Source organism: Amblyraja radiata, chromosome 12, assembly GCF_010909765.2.
Source record: "Amblyraja radiata isolate CabotCenter1 chromosome 12, sAmbRad1.1.pri, whole genome shotgun sequence".
Classification (NCBI taxonomy): Eukaryota; Metazoa; Chordata; class Chondrichthyes; order Rajiformes; family Rajidae; genus Amblyraja; species Amblyraja radiata.
In genome coordinates, this window is record NC_045967.1 from 33,292,635 (window position 1) to 33,316,898 (window position 24,264).

General features: G+C 43.4%; 1 protein-coding gene across 5 annotated transcripts in view; it reads right to left on the reverse strand.

Annotated features, from left to right (window-relative positions):
- Positions 1 to 468: 468 nt before the first annotated feature.
- Positions 469 to 24,264, reverse strand: part of phka1 (phosphorylase kinase regulatory subunit alpha 1) — a 121,118-nt gene continuing 97,322 nt past the window's right edge. For 3 of the 5 annotated variants that reach the window (XM_033030432.1, XM_033030430.1, XM_033030428.1), the window contains 6 exons: positions 17,379 to 17,420; positions 14,911 to 14,952; positions 6,089 to 6,259; positions 5,942 to 5,995; positions 5,096 to 5,296; positions 469 to 1,502 (listed from right to left, as the gene is read on the reverse strand). In XM_033030432.1, coding sequence (XP_032886323.1) covers positions 1,329 to 1,502; positions 5,096 to 5,296; positions 5,942 to 5,995; positions 6,089 to 6,259; positions 14,911 to 14,952; positions 17,379 to 17,420 — 684 coding nt within the window. In that variant the 3' untranslated portion in view covers positions 469 to 1,328. The remainder of the gene's footprint in view (positions 1,503 to 5,095; positions 5,297 to 5,941; positions 5,996 to 6,088; positions 6,260 to 14,910; positions 14,953 to 17,378; positions 17,421 to 24,264) is intronic. The other 2 variants (XM_033030431.1, XM_033030429.1) reach the window with 2 other exon arrangements.

The following is a 24,264-nucleotide window of genomic DNA, read 5'->3' on the forward strand; positions in this document are numbered from 1 at the left end:
AAGATGGCATGGATTTGGGTGGCCACAAATAAAAGCCAGCAACAGAAATCTATTTCATATGTGCAAATGGTTGTTTAAGCAAAATAGAATCAGTTAAAACTATTGGCACAAAAAAAAAATATAAACATCTTCAAAGTGAATTTGCTGTTTTAATAAAATATTTTAGTAATTTGTCTAGATTTTTTTAGGATAGTTAAACCATAGAAGTGAGCTGAATCAAGAGAAGTATAATTGATATCTTAGTAGAATGTGGTGCCAATTTCAAGGCCATGTAGTCCTTTTGAATATGACATCTTCATAAGCATTATCTAAAACATATGCCCTATTCTATGAGCTTCCCAGCTTTCAACCCCTTCACTACGTTACTAAAGCGCAAATTTCTACATTTGTTGAGTATATATCTGACATTCCAAGTAATTGAGCCACCTCATGAATGGAATTGTAAATAATTCAACACGCTTGAGCATCCTGTGTGCAAATGATAAAGACAAATTTATATGTTTAACAGCTCAGTCACACACAACTTATTAATAAGCAAGTGGCAAATATAAGCAAGTATATTGCCAAACTAGACAAAGGATTCGCTTCTTAATGATTTTTAAAATGTACTAAAATAAAGTTTCTTATATATTAAGTCAAAGCAGTTGCGTTACAATGATCATTATTGTCAGTGTAAATGTCTTTTAAAAATGATAAATAATAAAGAAACATAAACTACAGGACCAAAATCTCTTGTTCTTGTCAGAGTGAAGGAAATAGTACTTTTACATTACATTTCTTTATTTGTTCCCGAGGTTTACCTTTCTCCAACTTATGAAAACTATGTATTCTTAATGCAAATTCAGTGTCATGCTACACAGAAAACATTATGATGAGAAGTGATGCTGAAGTAATTTTACTGTTAAAATATATTATACATCAAAAATATATAGTTTTCATGTCATGTGTCACACTTTTAGTCCCAATGAGTTTATACAGGGCTTGATAAGTTATTCCTTAGCAGATCGCCTGAAAGGCTGCAACAAAGCCATGCATGAAATTTTGCTTTATTTAATGATGCAACTTTTCTGCATTTACTCGTTCACCTTAAAAGATTTATATAAAATCCCAGATCATCCGCAATCTCTACTAAAAAGGGATTAAAAAAAATATACTAGGTCATTTAAGTATTTCATTCAAAGTCATTTTGTCTTTGCAACTGAGTGACAACATGGACAAAGTTTCTGGAGTAATAGTGTCCCATAACATCCAATTTTAATGCAATTTACTGCACTTCTTGGTACTCAAGTCTTGTAATTTAATTTGAGCCAATCAATTTAATGATCAGCTCATTGAACTTGGCACCCATCTTCTGGTAAGAAATCTTCGATATATATTGCTGTGGCCTTCAAAAGATAAGTCATGGTGCCAAAGCGACCGCTTGGAGCACTGTCATACAGCAAACTGCAAATTCCAGTGGCAGGATCCTTCTCCAGCATTTCATCGTCTGCTCCCAAAGCCGTCTAAAAAGGGAGTGTACAGTTAATGCCATATGATTGTTAAACAGAATGAATGGTTTGTACTTAAAATGAATTCAGAGGTATATGGATCGTTTCAAAAGTTTTATGTCTTTCAAAGGTGAATGTGCCGGGATTTATCACCCAACCCTAATTATCTGATTTACTGTCACCCAATACATCAGGTACTTCAAAGGGCACTACTATGAGTCACATGGACCAGACAAGGAAATAAACAGAGAATAAGAGGCGGGGGGTTTCTTAAATGTGCATATTTTAATGCTAGGAGCATTGTAAGAAAGGTGGATGAGCTTAGAGTCTGGATAGACACCTGGAAGTATGATGTTGTGGCGATCAGTGAAACATGGTTGCAGGAGGGCTGTGATTGGAAACTAAATATTCCAGGATTTCGTTGCTTCAGGTGTGATAGAATTGGAGGGGCAAGAGGTGGAGGTGTTGCATTGCTAGTCAGGGAAGATATTACAGCAGTGTTTTGGCAGGATAGATTGGAGGGCTCATCTAGGGAGGCTATTTGGGTGGAACTGAGAAGTGGGAAAGGTGTAGCAACACTTATAGGGGCGTATTATAGACCGCCAAATGGGGATTGAGAATTGGAAGAGCAAATATGTAAGGAGATAGCAGATATTAGTAGTAAGCACAAGGTAGTGATTGTGGGAGATTTCAACTTTCCACACATAGACTGGGAAACACATTCTGTAAATGGGCTGGATGGTTTGGAGTTTGTAAAATGTGTGCAGGATAGTTTTTTGCAGCAATACATAGAGGTACCTACTAGAGGAGGGGCAGTGCTGGACCTCCTGTTAGGAAATGAGACGGGACAGGTGGCGGAGGTATGTGTTGGGGAGCACTTCGGGTCCAGTGATCACAATACCATTAGTTTCAATATAATTATGGAGAGGGTCAGAACTGGACCTAGGGTTGAGATTTTGGATTGGAGAAAGGCTAACTTTGATGAGATGCGAACTGATTTAAAAGGAGTGAACTGGGACAGTTTGTTTTATGGGAAGGATGTAGAAGAGAAATGGAGGACATTTAAAGGGGAAATTTTAAGAGTACAGAATCTTTATGTTCCTGTTCGGTTGAAAGGAAACAGTAAAAATTGGAAAGAGCCCTGGTTTTCAAGGGAAATTGGACATCTTGTTCGGAAAAAGAGGGAGATCTACAATAATTATAGGCAGCATTAAGTAAATGAGGTGCTTGAGGAGTATAAGGAATGTAAAAAGAATCTTAAGAAAGAAATTAGAAAAGCTAAAAGAAGATATGAGGTTGCTTTGGCAAGTAAGGTGAAAGTAAATCCAAAGGGTTTCTACAGCTATATTAATAGCAAAAGGATAATGAGGGAAAAAATTGGTCCATTGGAGAGACAGAGTGGACAGCTATCTGCAGAGCCAAAAGAGATGGGGGAGATATTGAACAATTTCTTTTCTTCGGTATTCACCAAGGAGAAGGATATTGAATTATGTGAGGTAAGGGAAACTAGTAGAGTAGCTATGGATACTATGAGTTTCAAAGTAAACGAAGTACTGACACTTTTGAAAAATATAAAAGTGGATAAGTCTCCAGGTCCTGACAGGATATTCCCTGGGACATTGAGGGAAGTTAGTGTAGAAATAGCCGGGGCTATGACAGAAATATTTCAAATGTCATTAGAAACGGGAATAGTCCCCGAGGATTGGCGTACTGCGCATGTTGTTCCATTGTTTAAAAAGGGTTCTAAGAGTAAACCTAGCAATTATAGACCTGTTAGTTTGACTTCAGTGGTGGGCAAATTAATGGAAAAGATACTTAGAGATAATATATATAAGCATCTGGATAAACAGGGTCTGATTAGGAACAGTCAACATGGATTTGTGCCTGGAAGGTCATGTTTGACTAATCTTCTTGAATTTTTTGAAGAGGTTACTAGGGAAATTGACGAGGGTAAAGCAGTGGATGTTGTCTATATGGACTTTAGTAAGGCCTTTGACAAGGTTCCTCATGGAAGGTTGGTTAAGAAGGTTCAACTGTTGGGTATAAATGCAGGAGTAGCAAGATGGATTCAACAGTGGCTGAATGGGAGACGCCAGAGGGTAATGGTGGATGGCTGTTTGTCGGGTTGGAGGCAGGTGACTAGTGGGGTGCCTCAGGGATCTGTGTTGGGTCCTTTGTTGTTTGTCATGTACATCAATGATCTGGATGAAGGTGTGGTAAATTGGATTAGTAAATATGCAGATGATACCAAGATAGGGGGTGTTGTGGATAATGAAGAGGATTTCCAAAGTCTACAGAGTGATTTAGGCCATTTGGAAGAATGGGCTGAAAGATGGCAGATGGAGTTTAATGCTGATAAATGTGAGGTGCTACACCTTGGCAGAACAAATCAAAATAGGACGTACATGGTAAATGGTAGGGAATTGAAGAATACAGTTGAACAGAGGGATCTTGGAATAACCGTGCATATTTCCTTGAAGGTGGAATCTCATATAGATAGGGTGGTAAAGAAAGCTTTTGGTATGCTAGCCTTTATAAATCAGAGCATTGAGTATAGAAGCTGGGATGTAATGTTAAAATTGTACAAGGCATTGGTGAGACCAAATCTGGAGTATGGTGTACAATTTTGGTCGCCCAATTATAGGAAGGATGTCAACAAAACAGAGAGAGTACAGAGGAGATTTACTAGAATGTTGCCTGGGTTTCAACAACTAAGTTACAGAGAAAGGTTGAATAAGTTAGGTCTTTATTCTCTGGAGTGCAGAAGGTTAAGGGGGGACTTGATAGAGGTCTTTAAAATGATGAGAGGAATAGACAGAGTTGATGTGGACAAGCTTTTCCCTTTGAGAATAGGGAAGATTCAAACAAGAGGACATGACTTCAGAATTAAGGGACAGAAGTTTAGGGGTAACATGAGGGGGAACTTCTTTACTCAGAGAGTGGTAGCGGTGTGGAATGAGCTTCCAGTGGAAGTGGTGGAGGCAGGTTCGTTGGTATCATTTAAAAATAAATTGGATAGGCATATGGATGAGAAGGGAATGGAGGGTTATGGTATGAGTGCAGGCAGGTGGGACTAAGGGAAAAAAGTTGTTCGGCACGGACTTGTAGGGCCGAGATGGCCTGTTTCCGTGCTGTAATTGTTATATGGTTATAAGGTCAATTGATTTCCTTCCCTGCTTCCCTGAAAGACATTCATGAATCATATGTGTTTTATAACAACCCGGTAATCTCATGACTACTATTATTTAAGATTTATTTATAGATTAAATTCTAGATTTATTAAATTCCTTGAATTTAAATACTTTGTAAGCTTCAATGGCAAGGCATGCACATTTTCCTTATCAATTGTCTAAGTCCAGTAACTTAACCACTATGGTTTCCGATTTGATCTTTTGTACCTATTCACCATACTTAACTATTTCAAAAATTTCAAAGCAGTTATAGCATTGATGGAGAAAACATGATAGAGTTTGTGCCCTAAAGTGACAATAACTGGATACAAAGAGTATTTTGTAGATTACCCTATCCCTCTCTCTCCAAAACCCTGGTAACAGGATTGGACGCAGGCAAAAAAAAATCACTGATATGTATGAAGAAATCTGTTTTACCTGTTCTGCCATAAATAAGCTATTTGCCATTTGTGCAATGCGTTCAATGTGAATTGTTCTACTAATGTACTGTAAATCTACGTCCACCAGCATAGTCAGGACCAGGATTGTCTCCACAAGAAGTTGCCGATATTCTGGCTGTGGCACACAATTTAGGAAAGTCTCCACTTGAACAGCAAACTTAATTTCACCCGGAGTCATCTATTCAGAAATAAAAAAACATCAAGTAAATGAAAATGTGCACCTACCATCTATATTAATGTCACATTCACAATATAGCAGAGAACCCTGGCAAATGCTTTAAGTTCTAAGAACTGAAAAACAAAGCAGAGACTGTACAAGAGTGATTCATAGGAAACATAAAATGACCTTTGGATACGAAATGGATGGTCAATTGAAGATTGGTCAAATAGGAATTAAAATCATCTTATGGCTGAGGAGTAAGTAGATTGCATCTAATTCACTAACAAGGGTGTTGCAAAAGTCACAGTTGACAAAGGTAGTGACATTTTTGTAACATAGTGACAATTGCAGGCGGCCATCCTCATCTCAGTGCTGAATAATCACATTTTAAACTACCATGCCACCATGAATCCCATGTATCTTGCTGAAATTCTTTAATATCCAGATTTTTTCCAGTTCTGATAGATCATTAACCCAAAAAGTTTTTTTTTCTCTCAAAGAATACTTCTTGACCAGCAGAATATTTAACGATTTTTTGCTTTCATTTTATATTCTTGCATTTAGTCAGTCATTGGTGGTTGATGTGATATTACAATTGCAGTTCACCAACAAAACAGTTTTTACTGTGGGGTCAGCTAAATTACAGACAACATAGTGGTTTACCTCTTCTGTCGTAGATGAATGGAGAACATAATTTTCAATCGACAGTCCTTTACACTGCAAGTACAGATAAAATCGGACTTTAGCTTCACAGAGGACACATTTTTACTACACAAACATAAAAATTACACGCACACAGATCACACTGACCTTTTGTAAAATTTTCCAAACTCGTTGATAAAAACCAATGGGGACTCTGTTGAGTGCACCATCAATGCGCCTTCGCCGCAACCACTGTCCATGGCGTACATCAACAAAATCACCAACATCCAATTCCTCAGAAGAAATAAGTTCCGATGATATTAGGGACTGCCTAAGTGCCTGAATAAGGTACAAGCAAATTAATTAACTCACTGTACCTTCTAATGTATTTTAAGACAAGGAAAAGCAACTTAATTCTGCTCAAGTTACCCATGTTCAAATCATGCATATAATGGATTGATCAGGCTAACTATTAGCGAACAAATCCAACTAAATTATAGAAATTATTCTCTATAATTATCCAGTGAAGCTGCCTGACCTACTGAGTCACTCCAGCATTTTGTGTCCTTCCAACTAAATTGTGATACCTGCTAATCTTGATAATTTGTGACAATGGCAGGTTTTTAATCAAACACTGTAAGTCCCGGCATAATTGTTCATTTAATCTTGTAATATCACCTAAATATTTATGTCGCCTAAGTATTTAATGTATTTTAAATACAAAGTTGATAAAATGCACCCATCCAACACCATGATGATAGGATGGACAAGCAATACATTTGTACTGCTAGGCCCCTTAGATTTGCCACCTGTTATTCCCTTATGTATCTGTGCACTATGAATGGCTAGATTGTAATCATGTATTTTCTTTCCACTGACTGGTTAGCACGCAACAAAAACTTTTCAGTGTACGTGAGTACACGTGACAATAAGCTAAAACTGAAACTGTTAAAACTCGGTGACTGGTAGAAAAAATGTTAGACACAAAGTGTTGGAATAACTCAGCGGTTCAGGCAGCATCTCTGGCGAAAAAAGATGGATGGCGTTTTAGGTCGGAACCCATTCCTTGAGTCTGAGGAATGGTTTTGACCTGAAATGTCACCCATCTTTTTTCTCCAGAGATGCTGCCTGACCCTCTGAGTTACTCCAACACTTTGTGTTTATCGTCAGTATAAACCAGCATCTGCAGATCATTCCTACACATAGAAAAAAAGGTAAAATGGACTTAGCCACCAGTCTTTGCAGGGCTCAAAATTAACGGTTGCCCGGGTGCCAATATCCACCAAAAGTCCCGCCGGGCAACCTAAAAGCTATAGATAGATAGATAGATATAATTTAATTGCCACACAACCAAGGTCGGTGGTATTTGGGTTGCCAGCAGCGGTACAATAATAAAGAACACAACCACAATAAAAAATTTACACAAACATCCACCACAGCATTCATCACGGCTGAAAGGGTTTCCCCCTTACCCCCCCACACCACCCCCCACACATAACACACAAAGAAACATTAAAAACAGACTTTTAAACATACTAAAAAAACACGCTGCCGACAGGCTGCTGCCAGTGCAGTGCCCCCTTCCCCCTATGTCATTCTGCCCGGCTTGGCCCCCCTCTCTATCTCTCTGTCTCTGAAACTCTCCATCTCCGCCCGCCACCCGTGTCCGGACCGCCAAGTTTCCGATCTCCGGCCGCTCCTCATCCGCCGGCACGGCCGGCCGCCTTGCACATGCGCACAACCACGGCCGGCACATCATCCAGAGCCCCAGCTGCAGGGGGGCAAATTCCACCCGCCAAATCGGTTGCGGAAATCCCGATGAGGTCGAGACCCGGCCTAGGTGCCACATTTTTTGGGAGGACTTCTGGGTGAGATGTTAAGGGCACTCTCATAATTTTGTCTGGATCAAAGAAGGTGCGGGAAATTTGTGGTGGCCCGGTATGATCAGTGACTGCCAAATGTAACTCATTTGGATCATGCATTGTAAGGTTTATATGTTGAATCAATTACATTGTTCATTGTATGAGATTAGCAATACGGATCCTGCATTCAGATGGAGCTGACTCTGTTTAACATTCATTTATATCCATGATCTGCAGCTTTATATACTTTATAAATGAGCACATGCTCAAGATTATCCATTAGTGTCTTGGTTCTAACATTCAAGCAATTTGTTGCAGCAGCCCATTTATTCAAATTGACCAGTGTATGAAACTGCTTAACTAAAATCGGTGGTGAAAATACTGCCATGGTGGGCTTTTGCAGTGTGATCTTTTTAATTTGGGGTCGTGTCGTGGGTTTAATTAACTAGTTTTGTCTTTGGTTAAATTCAACACTTTATAAAACACTGGCTATTAACCTGTAGGGAGGAACTGCAGATGCTGGTTTAAACCGAAGATAGACACACAAAACTGGAGTAACAGGTAGCATCTCTGGAGAGAAGGAATGGGTGACATTTTAGGTCAGGACCGCTCCTTAGACCAGTCACCCATTGCTTCTCTCCCGAGATGCTGCCTGTCCCGCTGAGTTACTCTAGTTTTTTGTGTCTAGCTTCTTGATATTAACCTGTTATTCTGGTATTATCCTACCATTCTGTGATGGGAATAAATCATTAGCTTGGAGCCCAGCTCTCTACCGTTCTTGAATCAGGGTAGATTTTAATTGATGGGTGTAACCACAATTGGACACTGTAGTCCAGTATCAGCTGTTGTGGAATTTAAAAATTAAATATTTAAACCAAATGGAAGAAAAAGGATTTAGTGCATGGCAACAGAGGATTTTAATTACCACAGAAAACGACTTCTTTCACTTTTCTCAGTAGAGGTTATTTACTTATCCAATCCCTGACTTTTATCCTTGTCTACAGGTCTCGACCCGAAACGTCACCTATTCCTTTGCTCCATAGATGTTGCCTCACCCGCTGAGTTTCTCCAGCATTTTTGTCTACCACAACAGATAATCCTCTGACATTTTTGCCACCTCCAATGGGATCCCATCACTGGCCACATCTTCCCATTTCCTCCCCTTTCGGCTTTCCGCAGAGACCACTCCCTCCGTAACTCCCTGGTCAATTTGTCCATTCCCACCCAAACCACCCCCTCTCCTGGCACTTTCTCTTGCAACCGCAGGAAATGCAACACTTGTCGCTTTACCTCCCCTCTTGACTCCATCTAAGGACTCAAGCAGTCTTTACAGGTGCGTCAGAGGTGCACCTGCACTTCCTCCAACCTCATCTGTTGCATCAGCTGCTCTAGGTGTCAGCTGCTCTACATCGGTGAGACCAAGCGTAGGCTTGGCGATCGCTTCGCCCAACACCTCCGCTCAGTTCGCAATAACCAACCTGATCTCCCGTCGCCTATTTCCTTCGCTCCATAGATGCTGCCTCACCCGCTGAGTTTCTCCAGCATTTTTGTCGACCTTAAATTTAGTTGCGTCTGGTTGAGTAACTATGGTAGGGTGAAAACTATTCCATGCTTTAATTGTGCGGGGGAACTCCATGGAGCAGCCAGCATCTCTGGATAGAAGAAATTGGGTGACATTTCGAGTAGAGACCCTTCTTTAGACTCCCTCTAGTTTTAGTGTTTTTAGTTTAATTTAAAGATACAGTGCGGAAACAGGCCCTTCGGCCCACCGAGTCCACGCCGACCACCAATCACCCGTACACTAGTTCTATCCCACACATTAGCAACGTAAGTCAAGAGTCAAGAGTTTTATTCTCTCATGTACACAAAAAGCTGGAGTAACTCAACAGGACAGACAGTATCTTGGACAAAAGGAAAATATTACGTTTTGATTGGGTCTGAAAAAGATTCCTACACACCTTTGGAATGTGAAAGGAAACAAGAGCACCCAGTGAAAACCCATACGATCAAAGGGAAAAGGAGCAAACTCCATACAGGCGGCACCCATATTCAGGATCAATTCTGGGTCTCTGGCAATTTTATGGCCAATATACTGCCCCATAGTCTTGAACTGAATTAACACATATGGTAGCTGTAAAGGGGGACATAGCGTGACTTAAGAGATTTAAGACTGAAAATGGATAGTTTATTTTTTTTAGTAAGCAAAGTTATCAATGTATAATTTTTTGTGTGTTGGAAAACAAAATATTGTGGCACAGCTGGTAGACGTTGCCTCACACGCCAGAGATCTGTGTTCGATCCTGTCCTCGGGCACTGTCTGTGTTGAATTTGCACATTCTCCCTGCAAGCATGTGGGTTTCCTCCCACAACCCAAAGACGCATTGGCTTTGTAGGTTAACTTGTCTCTGTAAAATTGCCCCCCCTAATGCGTAGGGAGTGGGTGAGGAAAGTGGGATAACAGAACTTCTGTGAATGGGTGGTAGACAAAAAAGCTGGAGAAAATCAACGGGTGAGGCAGCATCTATGGAGCGAAGGAATAGGCGACGTTTCGGGTCGAGACCCTTCTTCAGACTGATGTCGGGGGGGGGGGGGAAGAAAGGAAGAGGAGGAGACAGTAGGCTGTGGGAGAGCTGGGAATGGGAGGGGAAGGAGGGAGAAAGCAAGGACTACCTGAAATTAGAGAAGACAATGTACATACGCTGGGGTGTAAACTACCCAAGCGAAATATGAGACGCTGTTCATCCAATTTGCGGTGAGCCTCACTCTGGCCATGGAGGAGGCCCAGGACAGAAAGGTTGGATTCGGAATGGGAGGGGGAGTTGAAGTGCTGAGCCACCGGGAGATCAGGTTGGTTATTGCGAACTGAGTGGAGGTGTTGTGCAAAGCGATCGCCAAGCCTGCGCTTGGTCTCACCGAGGATGATCATACGCTGAATAATCCAACCACATTTTTGTTTGGAAGTGGAAAGAAATAATAGAAATTGCATTCATTGCAACGTGTAAAAAGAGCTGAGATACAGTATTGTACTTTTGTTGCATGTCATTGTGGTATATATCATGTCTTGATTGGTGAATATGTTTAGTTTGTGACTTTATTTGAAGCAGAAATAATATGTGAACGCTTCATTGAGCATAATTCCGACTGGTAACTATGCACTTCGTCCGAGCACATTATCACACGCGTCATGCAAGCCATCTTAAATGACCACCTAAACTGTCATTTGGCACCCTAAAAAGCTGCCAAGGTTGCCCGGCTGACAACAGAGGAAAAAAGTAATGCGAGAGCCCTGCTTTGTTATTTGTCATTGATGATAGCTCTTCCCTTTTCGAACAACAACGTGCTCCATTTGCTTGTGTTAGAAAGTACAAAGTCATGGTCAGATGCTATTGGTTCCTATATTAACTATTTGATACGTCAGAACCATCCTTCAAACCATCCCCAACAAAAATGGCTTCCTCTTGAGACAACCAATGGAATTCCATAGCATTACACACCAATGTGAAATAAAAGAAATAATAAATGAGTGGGCTGTAAATAGTTGTGAAATATATTAAATGGCTATAAACAGCCATTCATACAAAACAGACAAGATCTGAATGGGCCAGATTAGGACCACCAAACATTTTAGAGTTAAGATACTTGGCATCATGGTAGTACAAATACCAAGAGGAGCCAAAACTGCATCAATCCCAGAAACCTAAACACAGCGATCAAACGACCACACTACCCGATGCACACAGTAGAGGAAGTTGCTGCTCAGATAGGCAATGCATCCGTGTTCTCTGTTCTGGATGCCAAAAGTTTATTTTGGCAGATTCTGCTGGACCCCGACTCGTCCAATCTCACCGCGTTTGGCACTCCCTTTGGCCGCTATAAATTCCCGCGGATGCCCTTTGGCATCAACTCTGCTAGCAAAGTTTTCCAATGCACAATGGAACAATTATCTCAAGCTCAACCCTCTAAAATGCAGATTTTGTGTCACAGAAGTCAACTATGTCGGTCATGTTTTCACCAGTGATGGCCTCAGACCCGACCCCTCCAAGAACACTGCCATCAATGAGATGCCAGCACCCACTTACGTTACGAGTTTACAGCGATTCCTGGAAATGGTCAACTACCTGGGAAAATTCATTCACAACCTCAGCGATAACTCTGCCCCGCTGCGGGAACTGACTCACAAGGGCACTGCCTGGTCCTGGTACCCACAGCACCAGAGAGCTTTTGAGATCCTCAAATTGCAACTGGCCAGTGCTCCAACCCTCACCTACTTTGCTTTGAAGTTGCCAGTGATACTCATATTTGATGGCAATATGGACTTGCCGCTGCTTGCCTTCAGACTTCCAACTAAAGGCGACTGCAGACCTGTTGCTTACGCCTCCCGCAACCTATCTGAAACTGAACAACGTTATGCCCAGATCGAAAAGGAATTGCTTGCTGTGGTGCTTGCCTGCACGAAATTCAAAGACTTTATTTTTGGCAAGTCTGTGATTGTGGAAACAGATCACCAGCCGCTGGTCACCATTCACGCCGCTCCGGCTCGCCTGCAACGGATGATGATGCAGCTATAGTGTTTCGATTTCACCATAGTCTACAAAAAGGGCAAGGACATGCACATAGCTGACACGCTATCCAGAGCTCCACACAAAACCTGCGAACAACAGCCCTCTGAACAGGACCAGTTCACGGTAATGAAGGTGTCGTATGTACCTACCGAATGCCTAAGCAGCCTGGCAGAGCACATGGCTGCAGATCAAACTCCACAATTATTGTCTTCAGTCATCTGGCGTGGCTGGCCGAAAAAACAACAGTACCCCACTTGCGATCCGCCCATACTACCTGGTTTGTGACGAACTGGTGCTACAGGACGGGGTCATAATCAAGGGTCACAAAGCAGTCATCCCAGCTGTTCATTAGGACAAGTACTTTGATGCCGTCCACAGGGGCCACCCCAATGTGGAAGCAACCCTACGACGAACACAGATCATGTTTTACTGGCCCGGTATGACAAATATATACGTGAGAAAGTCGAGGCCTGCGCTGTCTGTAACAGCCTGACGCCACACTAGCAGATACAACCCCTGCTCTCACACCCTGTTCCTCCTCTGCCATAGTCCACGGTCGCTACCGACATATTCGAGTGGCGTGGAAAACACTATCTTGTTCTCGTTGACTCGTATTTGGGCTGGTTCGAAATTGACCTACTCCAAACCATCACATCCGACGCAGTCATCCAAAAGCTGTCACGCTACTTCTCCGTGCATGGCGCCCCTGCACATCTGATAATGGTAGTCAGTTCACCAGTCAGTGTTTCAAAAACCTTGCTCAACTATGGGATTTTCGCCATGTCACCAGCAGTCCAGAATTTTCACAGTCCAATGGACTCACAGAACGAGTGGTCCGTAGTGCCAAACAATTAATGGAGCGCTCACACCTTGCTAAATCTGATGTATTCTTGGACCTGCTCAACTTAAGGAACATCGTCCGTGACCCAATACTTGGGTCTCCAGCCCAACGCCTGATGTCTCGTCAGACCCTTGCTGCCCTGCCCATGCCCCAGCAGTTGCTGCAGCCACAGGTCCATTCACCTCCTGTTGTTCAGAAACAACTCCAGCTGAAATGCAATGCACAGACACAACCTTTCGACAAGTCCAGCAAACCACTTAAATCTCTCTCTAGTGGGCAAGTTGTTCACCTTCAGACCGACAAGGGCTATGGCCATGTGGGTCACGTTCACAGCCCTGCCAAAGAGCCACGCTCCCACCTGGTGAGTGCCGACAGAGGGCTTTACAGACGCAACCGTCAACATCTCTTTCCTGTGAAGGAACCACTTCCTACAGCCACGCATCTGATTTCCACAGTCCAAAGGACTAGCAGAACGAGTCCGTTCTGTCGGACTGTCTCCTCCCTCGCACTCTGCTGCTGCAGAGCAGCCACTGACTGTGCCCCCTGAGGCCTCACAACAGCATTTGGCGACCTGCTCACCGGCTTCGCCGTCTCTACCCCACGGGTCTCCGGCGCCGTCCCTGCATGGGTCCCTGGTTACTTCCCCGGTGAAGGGAGGAGATGCGGATCTATACCTTAGGTATGGGGATTTTGTGTAAACCATCTATACGTCCCTGTCGGCGTTAATAGCGTTTCGGGTACTGTATTACTTAGCCATCAGGTATTAGTGTGTTTATGCTTATAGGCCACCCGCATTCAGGTGTTTCATTTTATTTCTACAAGGAAAGATGTAGATTGGTTACTCCACACTAACCAATTGAAGTGCTTTATTATTAGAAGCTCTGCCCACTACACAGTTTATATTAACTTAACCCAGCTTGTGCTGCTGGTCTAATCGTCGCTACACAGCTATAACAACATGCTGAAGTGTACTGTAAGTGATCTTTAATAAAACTATGTTGTACCATGTTGTGAGAATGACTGGGTCATTTACAAACTGCACACAATATTCCAAATCTGTCCTCACCTGCGCCTAATAAAGCCTCAGCCCCAGAAAAGTCCCAGTAAAAAAGTATCAACTATCGTTCTGCTTCACATTTCGGAACAATTACGCTTGTGAAACACGAGATTGAAGAGAATAGCTAACATCCAGATTCTTAGGGCTACTACTGAGGAATGGGGTCATTATGACAATCTAGAACAATTAAAATAGATTAACATAAATGATCAAGATTTAAATCTTCAAAGGTTCAAATCGAAGACATTACCTGGTTCTCCAAAGGGTCACAGAGATATTTGTGTTTAGGGCAAACAAACTTGACTGAATAAAGACAAAGTCTAAGTTGCAACAATTTTATCTGAACTTGGAATAACAGCCATTAAATTATTAAATTAAGTTGGTCACATTGAAATAAGATCACCGGAATTGAGATTCTCTGAACTAATTTTGTCCAGGAACTCTCACACAAACAGACTGATGTTTGTTTCCTTATTTGAGTGAATTTTCACCCAATGCTACTCTTCCACTAGGCCTCTCTTTTTCTTGAGACCATCGCAAATCAGACTCAGGACAAGGCACAATGCAGTTAATGTGCAATTATTTTTGACATAAATCAGGATGATGCAATTCTGATAATAAAATACCAACGTATATTAATATGCAACTTTGGTAACAGAAATCAATACCTCATGTAGTCCATCAGAATCGCTCAACTTGAAAGTTCCCGTCTATAAGGGTAAGAAATAACATCAGTTAGATGAAAATGCATACCGTAAGCAATTTGATTCTGTAGATTTTTAGATGTCAAACAAGTTGGAAGTTAGTGATCTAAATGTTGAAAATGAACACATGATAAAAGTTATCATTAATTTTTAAACATCATGCAGGAAGCAGTATTAATATCCATGGTTAAAAATTGTTACTCAACAGAAATCTTAAAAATTTGAAAATGAATTTGAGGTAAAATTCCACATACTAACGTATAAAATTAACCTATTAACTATAATATTAACCTATTTTACTCTTAAATATTGAACATTAATTTCTGCATATTTCCTACTTTCCATTTTGATTCACATTTCCAGCAGTTTTCCAGAAGCAAAATGCTATTGGTCCTGAAAACCTCAAATAAAAACAGAATATGCTGCAAAAAATTCACATTTCAATGGAAAGGGGAAAAGGGTTAATCTTGTACATTGATGATCTGTCATTCCATCGGATGTGAACCCTTCAGATCATGCAATGTTGTAAAAGTGTGTTATAAAAAAGTGTGATATGAATTCATATCAATTTTACTTTTAGGTAGTTTAGATCGGAAAGGTCAATCTAGTATATTTGAACTGCTGGGTATTTCCAACATTTATTGCATTTCTTTCAATTTATAGATGGGTTTTTTCCTCCCCAAAAATGAATCAAGTTCTGAAAGAGAGTTTTCATGGCAGAATTTATTTAGGTTCTTAACAAAAACACTAAATGAAAAACCTTTATTTCATATAGCACCTTCTTTTAAAAATCTTCAGCATGATTCAAAAGATCTACAACTAATGAAGCCTGCTTAAGTTACCAATACAGTGATAAGGTAGCCAATTTCTCCAAAGGAGGTTTCAATAAAGTGTAATGAGATGTGATCAGATAAAATGTTAATGTTATGTTTCGAAGGTAACTGTTGGCCAGGATATATTCTTCAATTGATACACTGAATTAAACATACTGAAACAGGTTAATATTGAACTTGAAAAACAGCATCCCATTCAATCTTGCACTGCGTGTTAGTCTAGATTGATTATATGCTCTATTTTTGGATTGAAGTTGACCCACAATATTGTTTCAAATAATAACACATGACCATTGAGACAATATTAACAAAATAAATGATTAAAATACAAAACATTACTTTGTTTATTGTTTATAGTTTAATAAGTGCACGGTTAATGGCAAGACCCTTAATAGCATTGATGTACAGAGAGATCTTGGGGTCCAAGTTTATAGCTCTCTCAAAGTAGCAATCTAAGTAGATAGTGTGGCAGGACATCATGTTGCAGCTTTATTCGACTTTGGTTAGGTTGCATTTGGAGTATTGTGTGCAGTTCTGGTCGCCTCATTATAAAAAGGAGAGGGTGTGAGGGGTTTATCAGAATGCTGCCTGGATTAGAGGGTATTAGCTATAAGGAGATGTTGGACAAACTTGGATTGTTTTCTCTGGAGCATCAGAGGCTGTGGGGAGACCTGATAAAAGTATATAAAATCAGAGAGGGATAGATAGGGTAGACAGTCAGATCCTCCTCCTTCTCCCCCCCTAAAGACTAGAGGGCATAGTTTTAAAGTGCGTGGCAAAAATTAAAAAACATATTTTACACAAGAGTGGAACGTGCTGCTGGGAGTGGTGTTGGAGACGGATACGATAGTGGCATTTAAGAGGCTTTTAGACAGGCACACGGATATGCAAGGAATGGAGGGATATGGATCATATTCATATCAAATGCAGTCAGAGGATATGCGTTTAACCTGGCTTCGTTTTTGGTATGGATATTAGCCTGTTCTGTGCTTGCACTGTCTATGTACTACCTTATTCTCTATGCTATTGACTCAACAGTTAAATCAATATTGGTGACTGTTCTTGAAGAGCAGCGATCAACCTACATATCTTAAGGAAATGGAGCAGGGGGGGGGGGGGGGGGGGTACTGGTTTTATTTCTCAGACTAATGAAGATCATGCTTTAACTGTGCTGCTGTGAAGGGATGCAAAATAACTACCAGCTTTCCACCCTAGTACAAGAGTATTAGATGGAGAGAGAAGATTGTGGAGGCTATGAAAGTAATTAATTTGATTTTGCAAATCAGTTTTATATAAAGCTATTTATTGAGAAATTTAGAATTTTTAAAACAAAGGTTTAAAATTAATTATGTTATTCCGGAACATATGCAATTGTCCAAAAATTTTAATTGAAGCATGCAGCAACAATTACATGACTAGAGTACACTATTGCATTTGTCTTGCAGTTATTGTAAATGAAAACATTTAGCTGATGGTTAAGCTGAAACTTCAAAATTATGCACAGGATTTAATGCTCTGTGAAAATGTAATTAGGTATTAGGAAAAGTAAAAGGATGGAAAAATTGTCAAGGCTTATAACTCCAGCTACAAATATGTCACCTCAGTATTGATTACACCAGCAGAAAATTTACGCTTATCCATCTATAAATATAGAGGAAAAAAATTGGATATATCAGTCACAAACTGTAAATAGTTTTAAAGCTAAGCATTTTACTGGCTACATTAATCAAATAACAGAATAATTGACGCCAGAATTCAACTGCTAACAACACTATATCATTCACTATCATGTTAACGATATGCATTTTATGTTTTCTTTCCCTCCTTTGATCACTGCGATACTATAACTTTCTGCTCCGACGTGTATCTTTTGACTTTTATATGTAGGGGAGGGGGGGCAGGGTAAGGGGGAAACTGTTTCCCAGTCGCTTCCTGGCGCAGCCGCGACTATTTCTCCGATTCGCGTCCCCGCCCCCCTCCTCGCGGCCTACCACCTGGATCGGAGCGGCCTATCCTGCCGGGGACCGGGAACCGGACCAGAGCTTCAACAGCGGTGGCGCAGCGCTGGATTCACGGCAGAGCGGGCGATGCCTACCTGGATCGCCGTTTGGAGCTCTGGAGCGTTGGGCCGCTGCTCCAACATCGCGGAGCTGCGGTTTGGGAGAGCTTCCAACGCGGGCGTCGTTGACCGTCATCGTGGAGTCCTGGGGCCCTTTGCCGAGGGTCGCCAGCGTTGTATCTCCGCCCAGTAGACTTTGGGAGCCGCGGACTCCAGTAGGTGGTGGCCGACTCGGATGTCCAGGCCGCTGAGGAGGTCCCCCAGCCCCGGCGTCGGACTTGCATCACCCCGGCGAACGGGCCTGAACATCGGGCCGCCCGTAGCGGCGACTGCGGAGGGCTCGGGGAGGCCCCGACCACGGGTGAACATTGGGGAACATTAGAGGAAGAGGACTGATTTTGGTGCCTTCCCTCACAGTGGGAAACTTTGATTCTGTTGTGTGGGGATGTTTTATGTTGAATTCTATCAACTCTATGTTGTGTTCTTTATTTTTACTGTATGGCTGTATGATGATTACATTTCATTGTGCCAACTGGCACATGTGACAAATAAATGTATCTTGTATCTTCGGACAGTTAAGAATTCAAGAAATCGGAGATCTTGATTGTTTTCTTACTCATGTGCTCTTTCTTGCTCTTTCCCAATATCCATTAAATCCCTTAATATCATGAAATCTATCAATTTCGAGTGCAATCCATGACACAGCCTTTGAGGTAAGAATGACAACGAATCACCACCCATTCTTTGCTGAAATTTCTTCTAATTATAGTTCTAAAGTGCATTAGCTCTTCTCTTGAAACTGTTCTGTACCCCGATTGGTTCTGTACACCTAATCCACAGAACTGATCTGGATGGAGTCCCTGGCTGCATCCCCAGGACCTGTGCGGATCAGCTGGCAGAGATATTTGCAGACATCCTTAACCTCTCACAACTCCTTTCTGATGTCCCCATCTGCCCCCAAAAGAATACTATCATCTCGGTGCCGAACAAAGATAAGGTATAGTGCGTTAATGACTACCGTCCTGTGGCTCTGACATACAACATCATTAAGTACTTTGAGAGACTTGTGATGGCACACATTAACTCCAGCCATCTAGTCACCCTTGATCCATTGTAGTTTGCTTACTATTGTAACGTGTCCATAGCAGAAACCATCTGCCTGGCCCTAAATTAATTTCTGGAACACCTAGATAACAAGGTCTCCTAAGCTAGACTCCTATTTATGGGATGCTCGGCAACTGTTGCAGGGCTTGAATGCCATCACTTCTTACAAGGCGAAATCAGAGGGCAGCTCAGGCGACAGCGAAGCATCCCTCTCTAACGAGCTTAATGCGTCCTATCCATGCTTTGATAGGGAGAACATTGATGTGCCTACTCAAGCCGCCATATGCCTTGATGGTATTACAGTCACAGTCACAGAGGCCGACGTCAGAAGATCCTTTAGAGGGGTGAACCCTCGGAAGGCATCTGGTCCTGTTGGTATACCTGGTCGTGTTCTCAAAACCTGTGCAGACCAACTGGCTAGATTTTTTGCGAAGATTTTCAACCTCTCATTATTGAGGTCTGAGGTTCCCACCTGCTTTGAGGGCATCAATAATACCAGTGCCAAAGATGACGTGCCTCAACGACTGTCGACCAGTGGCACTAACGTCCGTGGTGATGAAGTGCTTTGAGAGGTTGGTTATGGCGCATATCACAGCCAACCTCAACAAGAACCTCGACCCATTACAGTTTGCCTACCACCATAATATGTCAATGGAGGATGCAATCTCACTGGCTGTTCACTGTGCACTGGACCATTTGGACAATAAAAAGACATACATCAGGCTGTTGTTTATAGACGACACTTCTCATTGACTGACTGTGTTCCGGTATCCATCCATCCGGGTTCACTTAAGATTTAATCCTATATTTCACAAGTTATTCACGATTAAAGCTTTTTAAAAAAGCCCAAAAATGCTTCTCACAGACTGCCTTTTTCCACAGTGCACCAATCACAATAGGCTCTCAAGCTGCCGAGTGCCACAATTACATCACAATGGGACGTTGCCAACGGTAACCGCAGCAGGAGTTATTGATGATTAAAGCTTAAAAAATGCCAACTTTAACAAGATTTATTACTGTTAAATTCCTTCCAGCCAGCTTCCAACACCTTTCAATGTAATACAGGAACACTCTGAACTTTTCACTCTGAAATTTGGGATATTTCAACGGGGGGGGGGGGAGGGGGGGAATTGGTATTGCAATTAGAACTGCTGCAGCAGGCAGGGGAAGTGCAATTGGAATTTTTTTTAAAGCCCAGTACTGAAGGAGGCAGGGGCATCTGCACTTGGTCAAGTATCTTCTACCTATCTATTATTATATAAAACTCTCGCCCCAGATTCCAAAACGGAACTCCGTCCGGCTGCCTGCCTGCCTTTCGATTCGTTCCCGCCGTGCGATGTCACAATGCCCGATGCTCGCAGACGTCCAATCGCGATGCCCGAGGCTCGCAGACGTCCAATCGGAACGGATCCATTTACATGTACGGCTTCCGGCCTGGCTTCCGGCCACATTTCTTCCATTGATTCCCTGCAACTCCGAAACCGGACGCAGAATCGCCGACATCTTTTCCATTTCGGTAGAGATTTCACTTTTTCTTTCTAAGTATCCGCTCCTCATTACATTCCGTCGTGTTTAAGTACACGTTTTTAATCAAATCCTTCCCCCCCCCCCAAATATTTCAAAACTAAACTGGCTTCTCACTCATAGATTCAGCTTCAGCACCAGCCCCTGCTGAACGTTCCATCGTGTGATGTCACAATGCCCAATGCTCACAGATGTCCAATCGGAATGGATTCATTTACATATGCCTATGCAGGAGCCCAAGCCCATGGTGAACGTTCCATCGTGTGATGTCACAATGCCCAATGCTCAAATACATTATTGCCATAGAGAGGGAGTACAGAGAAGGTTCACCAGACTGATTCCTGGGATGTCAGAACTTTCATATGAAGAAAGACTGGATAGACTCGCCTTGTACTCACTAGATTTTAGAAGATTGAGGGGGTATCTTATAGAAACGTTTAAAATTCTTAAGGGGTTGGACAGGCTAGATGCAGGAAGATTGTTCCGGATGTTGGGGAAGACCAGAACAAGGGGTCAAAGTTTAAGGATAAGGGGGAACGCTGAATCGCCGACATCTTTTCCATTTTGGTAGAGATTTCACTTTTCTTTCTAAGTATCCGTTCCTCATTACATTTCGACGTGTTTAAGTGTACGTTTTAAATCAAATCCTAACCCCCCCCCCCCCCTCCCCCAATATTTCAAAACTAAACTGGCTTCACACCCACAGAAGCTTCACCAGCCCCAGCCCCTGCTGAACGTTCCATCGTGTGATGTCACAATGCCCAATCTTCACATACGTCCAATCGGAATGGATCCATTTACATATGCCTATGCAGGAGCCCCAGCCAATGGTGAACGTTCCATCGTGTGATGTCACAATGCCCGAAGCTCAAAGACATCGTTGCCATAGAGAGGGATTACAGAGAAGGTTCACCAGACTGATTCCTGTTATGTCAGAACTTTCACCACTTAAAAGTGTAATGCCCCAACGCAAAAGTGTAATGCCTCCTCCCCCCCCCCCCCCCCCAGTTTTTCAAATAAAAACTGGCTTCTCACCCATACAAGCAGCCATTTCGGTAGACATTTCACTTTCCCTTCCAGCTATCCACTCCTCATTACATTTCGTTATGTTTATGTACCTTCTCCTCCCCCCCCCCCCCCTCCCCCCACTCATTTTGTCGCCTCCTGCTGGCCAGCGACCATAACGGTTGCTGGCGCCCACAGCACAACCACACGCAACGCTATTTAAAAACGGCCTTTTGGGAACTGCTCTACTTCGAGGACCACGTCTCCCGTGGGGGCTGCGGGTAGGCAACGGCTGCGTTGGGGCATTACACTTTTAAGGCTCTGTGTGTGGGGATGCTTCGTGTGTGTGATGCCGCCCCGCCACCCCCCCCCCCCCCCCCCCCCCCCCCCCGAGTTGCCGAGACGGACCCGACTTCGACGACTTCAAGATACGCTATTTTAAGACGGCCGGGACCCGACTTCGACGACCACGTCTCCCCTGAGGGCTACAGGTTGGGAACGGTGTTTATACACTTTTCCAACTCTGTGTGTGGGGGTGGTTAGTGTGTGTGATGCCGCCCCCCCACAGTGGGGGCTACGGGTAGGGAACGGCTGCGTTGGGGGATCAGACCCAACGGGTTTGCCATTGGTCGTCGTGTTTAAGTGCACGTTTTTAATCAAATCCTTCACCCCCCCCCCCAATATTTCAAAAATAAACTGGCTTCTCACCCATAGAATCAGCACCAGCCCCAGCCCCTGGTGAACGTTCCATCGTGTGATGTCACAATGCCCTATGCTCACAGATGTCCAATCGGAATGGATTCATTTACATATGCCTTTGCAGGAGCACAAGCACTTGGTGAACGTTCCATTGTGTGATGTCACAATGCCCAATGTTCAAATACATCGTTGCCATAGAGGGAGTACAGAGAAGGTTCACCAGACTGATTCCTGGATGTCAGGACTTTCATATGAAGAAAGACTGGATAGACTCGGCTTGTACTCGCTAGATTTTAGAAGATTGAGGGGGTATCTTATAGAAACTTACAAAATTCTTAACGGGTTGGACAGGCTAGATGCAGGAAGATTGTTCCAGATGTTGGGGAAGTCCAGAACAAGGGGTCACAGTTTAAGGATAAGGGGTAAATCTTTTAGGACCGAGATGAGAAATACATTTTTCACACAGAGAGTGGTGAATCTCTGGAATTCACTGGCACAGAAGGTAGTTGAGGCCTGTTCATTGGCTGTATTTAAGAGGGAGTTAGATGTGGTCTTTGTGGCTAAAGGGATCAGGGGGTATGGAGAGAAGGCAGGTACAGGATACTGAGTTGGATGATCAGCCACGATCATATTGAATGGTGGTGCAGGCTCGAAGGTCCGAATGGCCTACTCCAGCACTTAATTTCAATGGTTCTATGTTTCCCTCTCCGCACCCCTCTCCCACCCATCCCTCTCTTCCCCACCGCCCTTCCCTCTCTACGCCACCCCCTTCCTCCTACCCCTCTGTCCCTCTTCCATCACTCCCCCTCCCCCTCTCCACCTCCCTCCCCACTCTTCCACCTCTCCCCCTTCCCTCTCCCTCCCCACTCTTTCCCCTCTCTCCCCCACCCCTCTCCCCCTCCCTCCCTCCTCCCCTACCTCCCCATCCTCCCCCTCCCCCACATCTCTCTCCCCAATCCCCCTCTCTCACCCCCGACCCCGCTCTCCTTTCCCACCCAAATCTGTCCCATTTCCTCCACCTCCTCTCCCCTCCCTCCCCTCATCCCATCCCCCCACCTGTGTGTTTGGGGGTTGGTTAATATGAGTTTAATGCCGCAGCCCCCCCTCCCCCCTGCAAAACGCCGTTGGGGAAACAGACCCAACGGGTCTGCACTTGGTCTAGTATATAACTAAAACTCTTTGTGCCGGCAATGTCACTCTGCTCTGTTTTTTCCTATCTTCTTTCAAAGGCTATGCCACAGCCTTCCCATTTTCATATATTCTACTCACATTTTCCCCGTCAAAGCGATAAACATCTTCCTGTCGCATTCCGACCTATATTTCCAAAGTTATTCATGATTTAAAGTTTCAAAAAAAGCCAAAACCGCTTTCTCAGAGAGTGTCCAGTGATGATGTCACAATGTCTCTCACAGTGCACCAATCACAATGGGCGCTCAAACAATGACCGTTGCCAGCGGTAACAATGGGCTATCAAGCTGGCTGCCTCTCATAGTGCACCAATCATAATGGACTCTCAAGCTATCCAGCCATGATCTGAGTAGGTTCTGGGGCAGGGAATGGGAGGGAAGGGAGGAGGATGAGGGAAATGAGGGAGGTGGGGTAAGGTCTCTACCCCCTCCCTCTGTGCCCCTCGCCACCTCCCCCTCCCTCTCTACCCCCTCCCCCCCACCTCTCTACCCTTCTCCCTCTCTACCCCCTCCCCCTCCCTCTCTGCCGCCTCACCCTCTCTACCCCCCTCCCTCTCTACCTCCCCCTCTACCTCCCCATTCCCTCTCTACCCCTCTCCCTCTCTACCCCCCCCCCCCCCCCTCTCCCACCTCTCTCCCTCTCTAGGGAGTGGTGAGTATTGGGACCTATGGGTGAGTGATGGAATATTGCGTTCGGGGACCAGCACTCCCCTGTGACGCCGTGCCCCCCTGTGTTGGGGGACGGGACCCACGGGTTCCACTCGGTCTAGTATATACTATTAAAAGTCTCATCTTGTGTGTGTGTTATATTTGTATCTTCCTCAAAACCGTATGCCGTAGCACGGAAATATTTACATATTCTTACTCACATTTCTCCCCTCCACATCGTACTCAGGTTCACTTAACA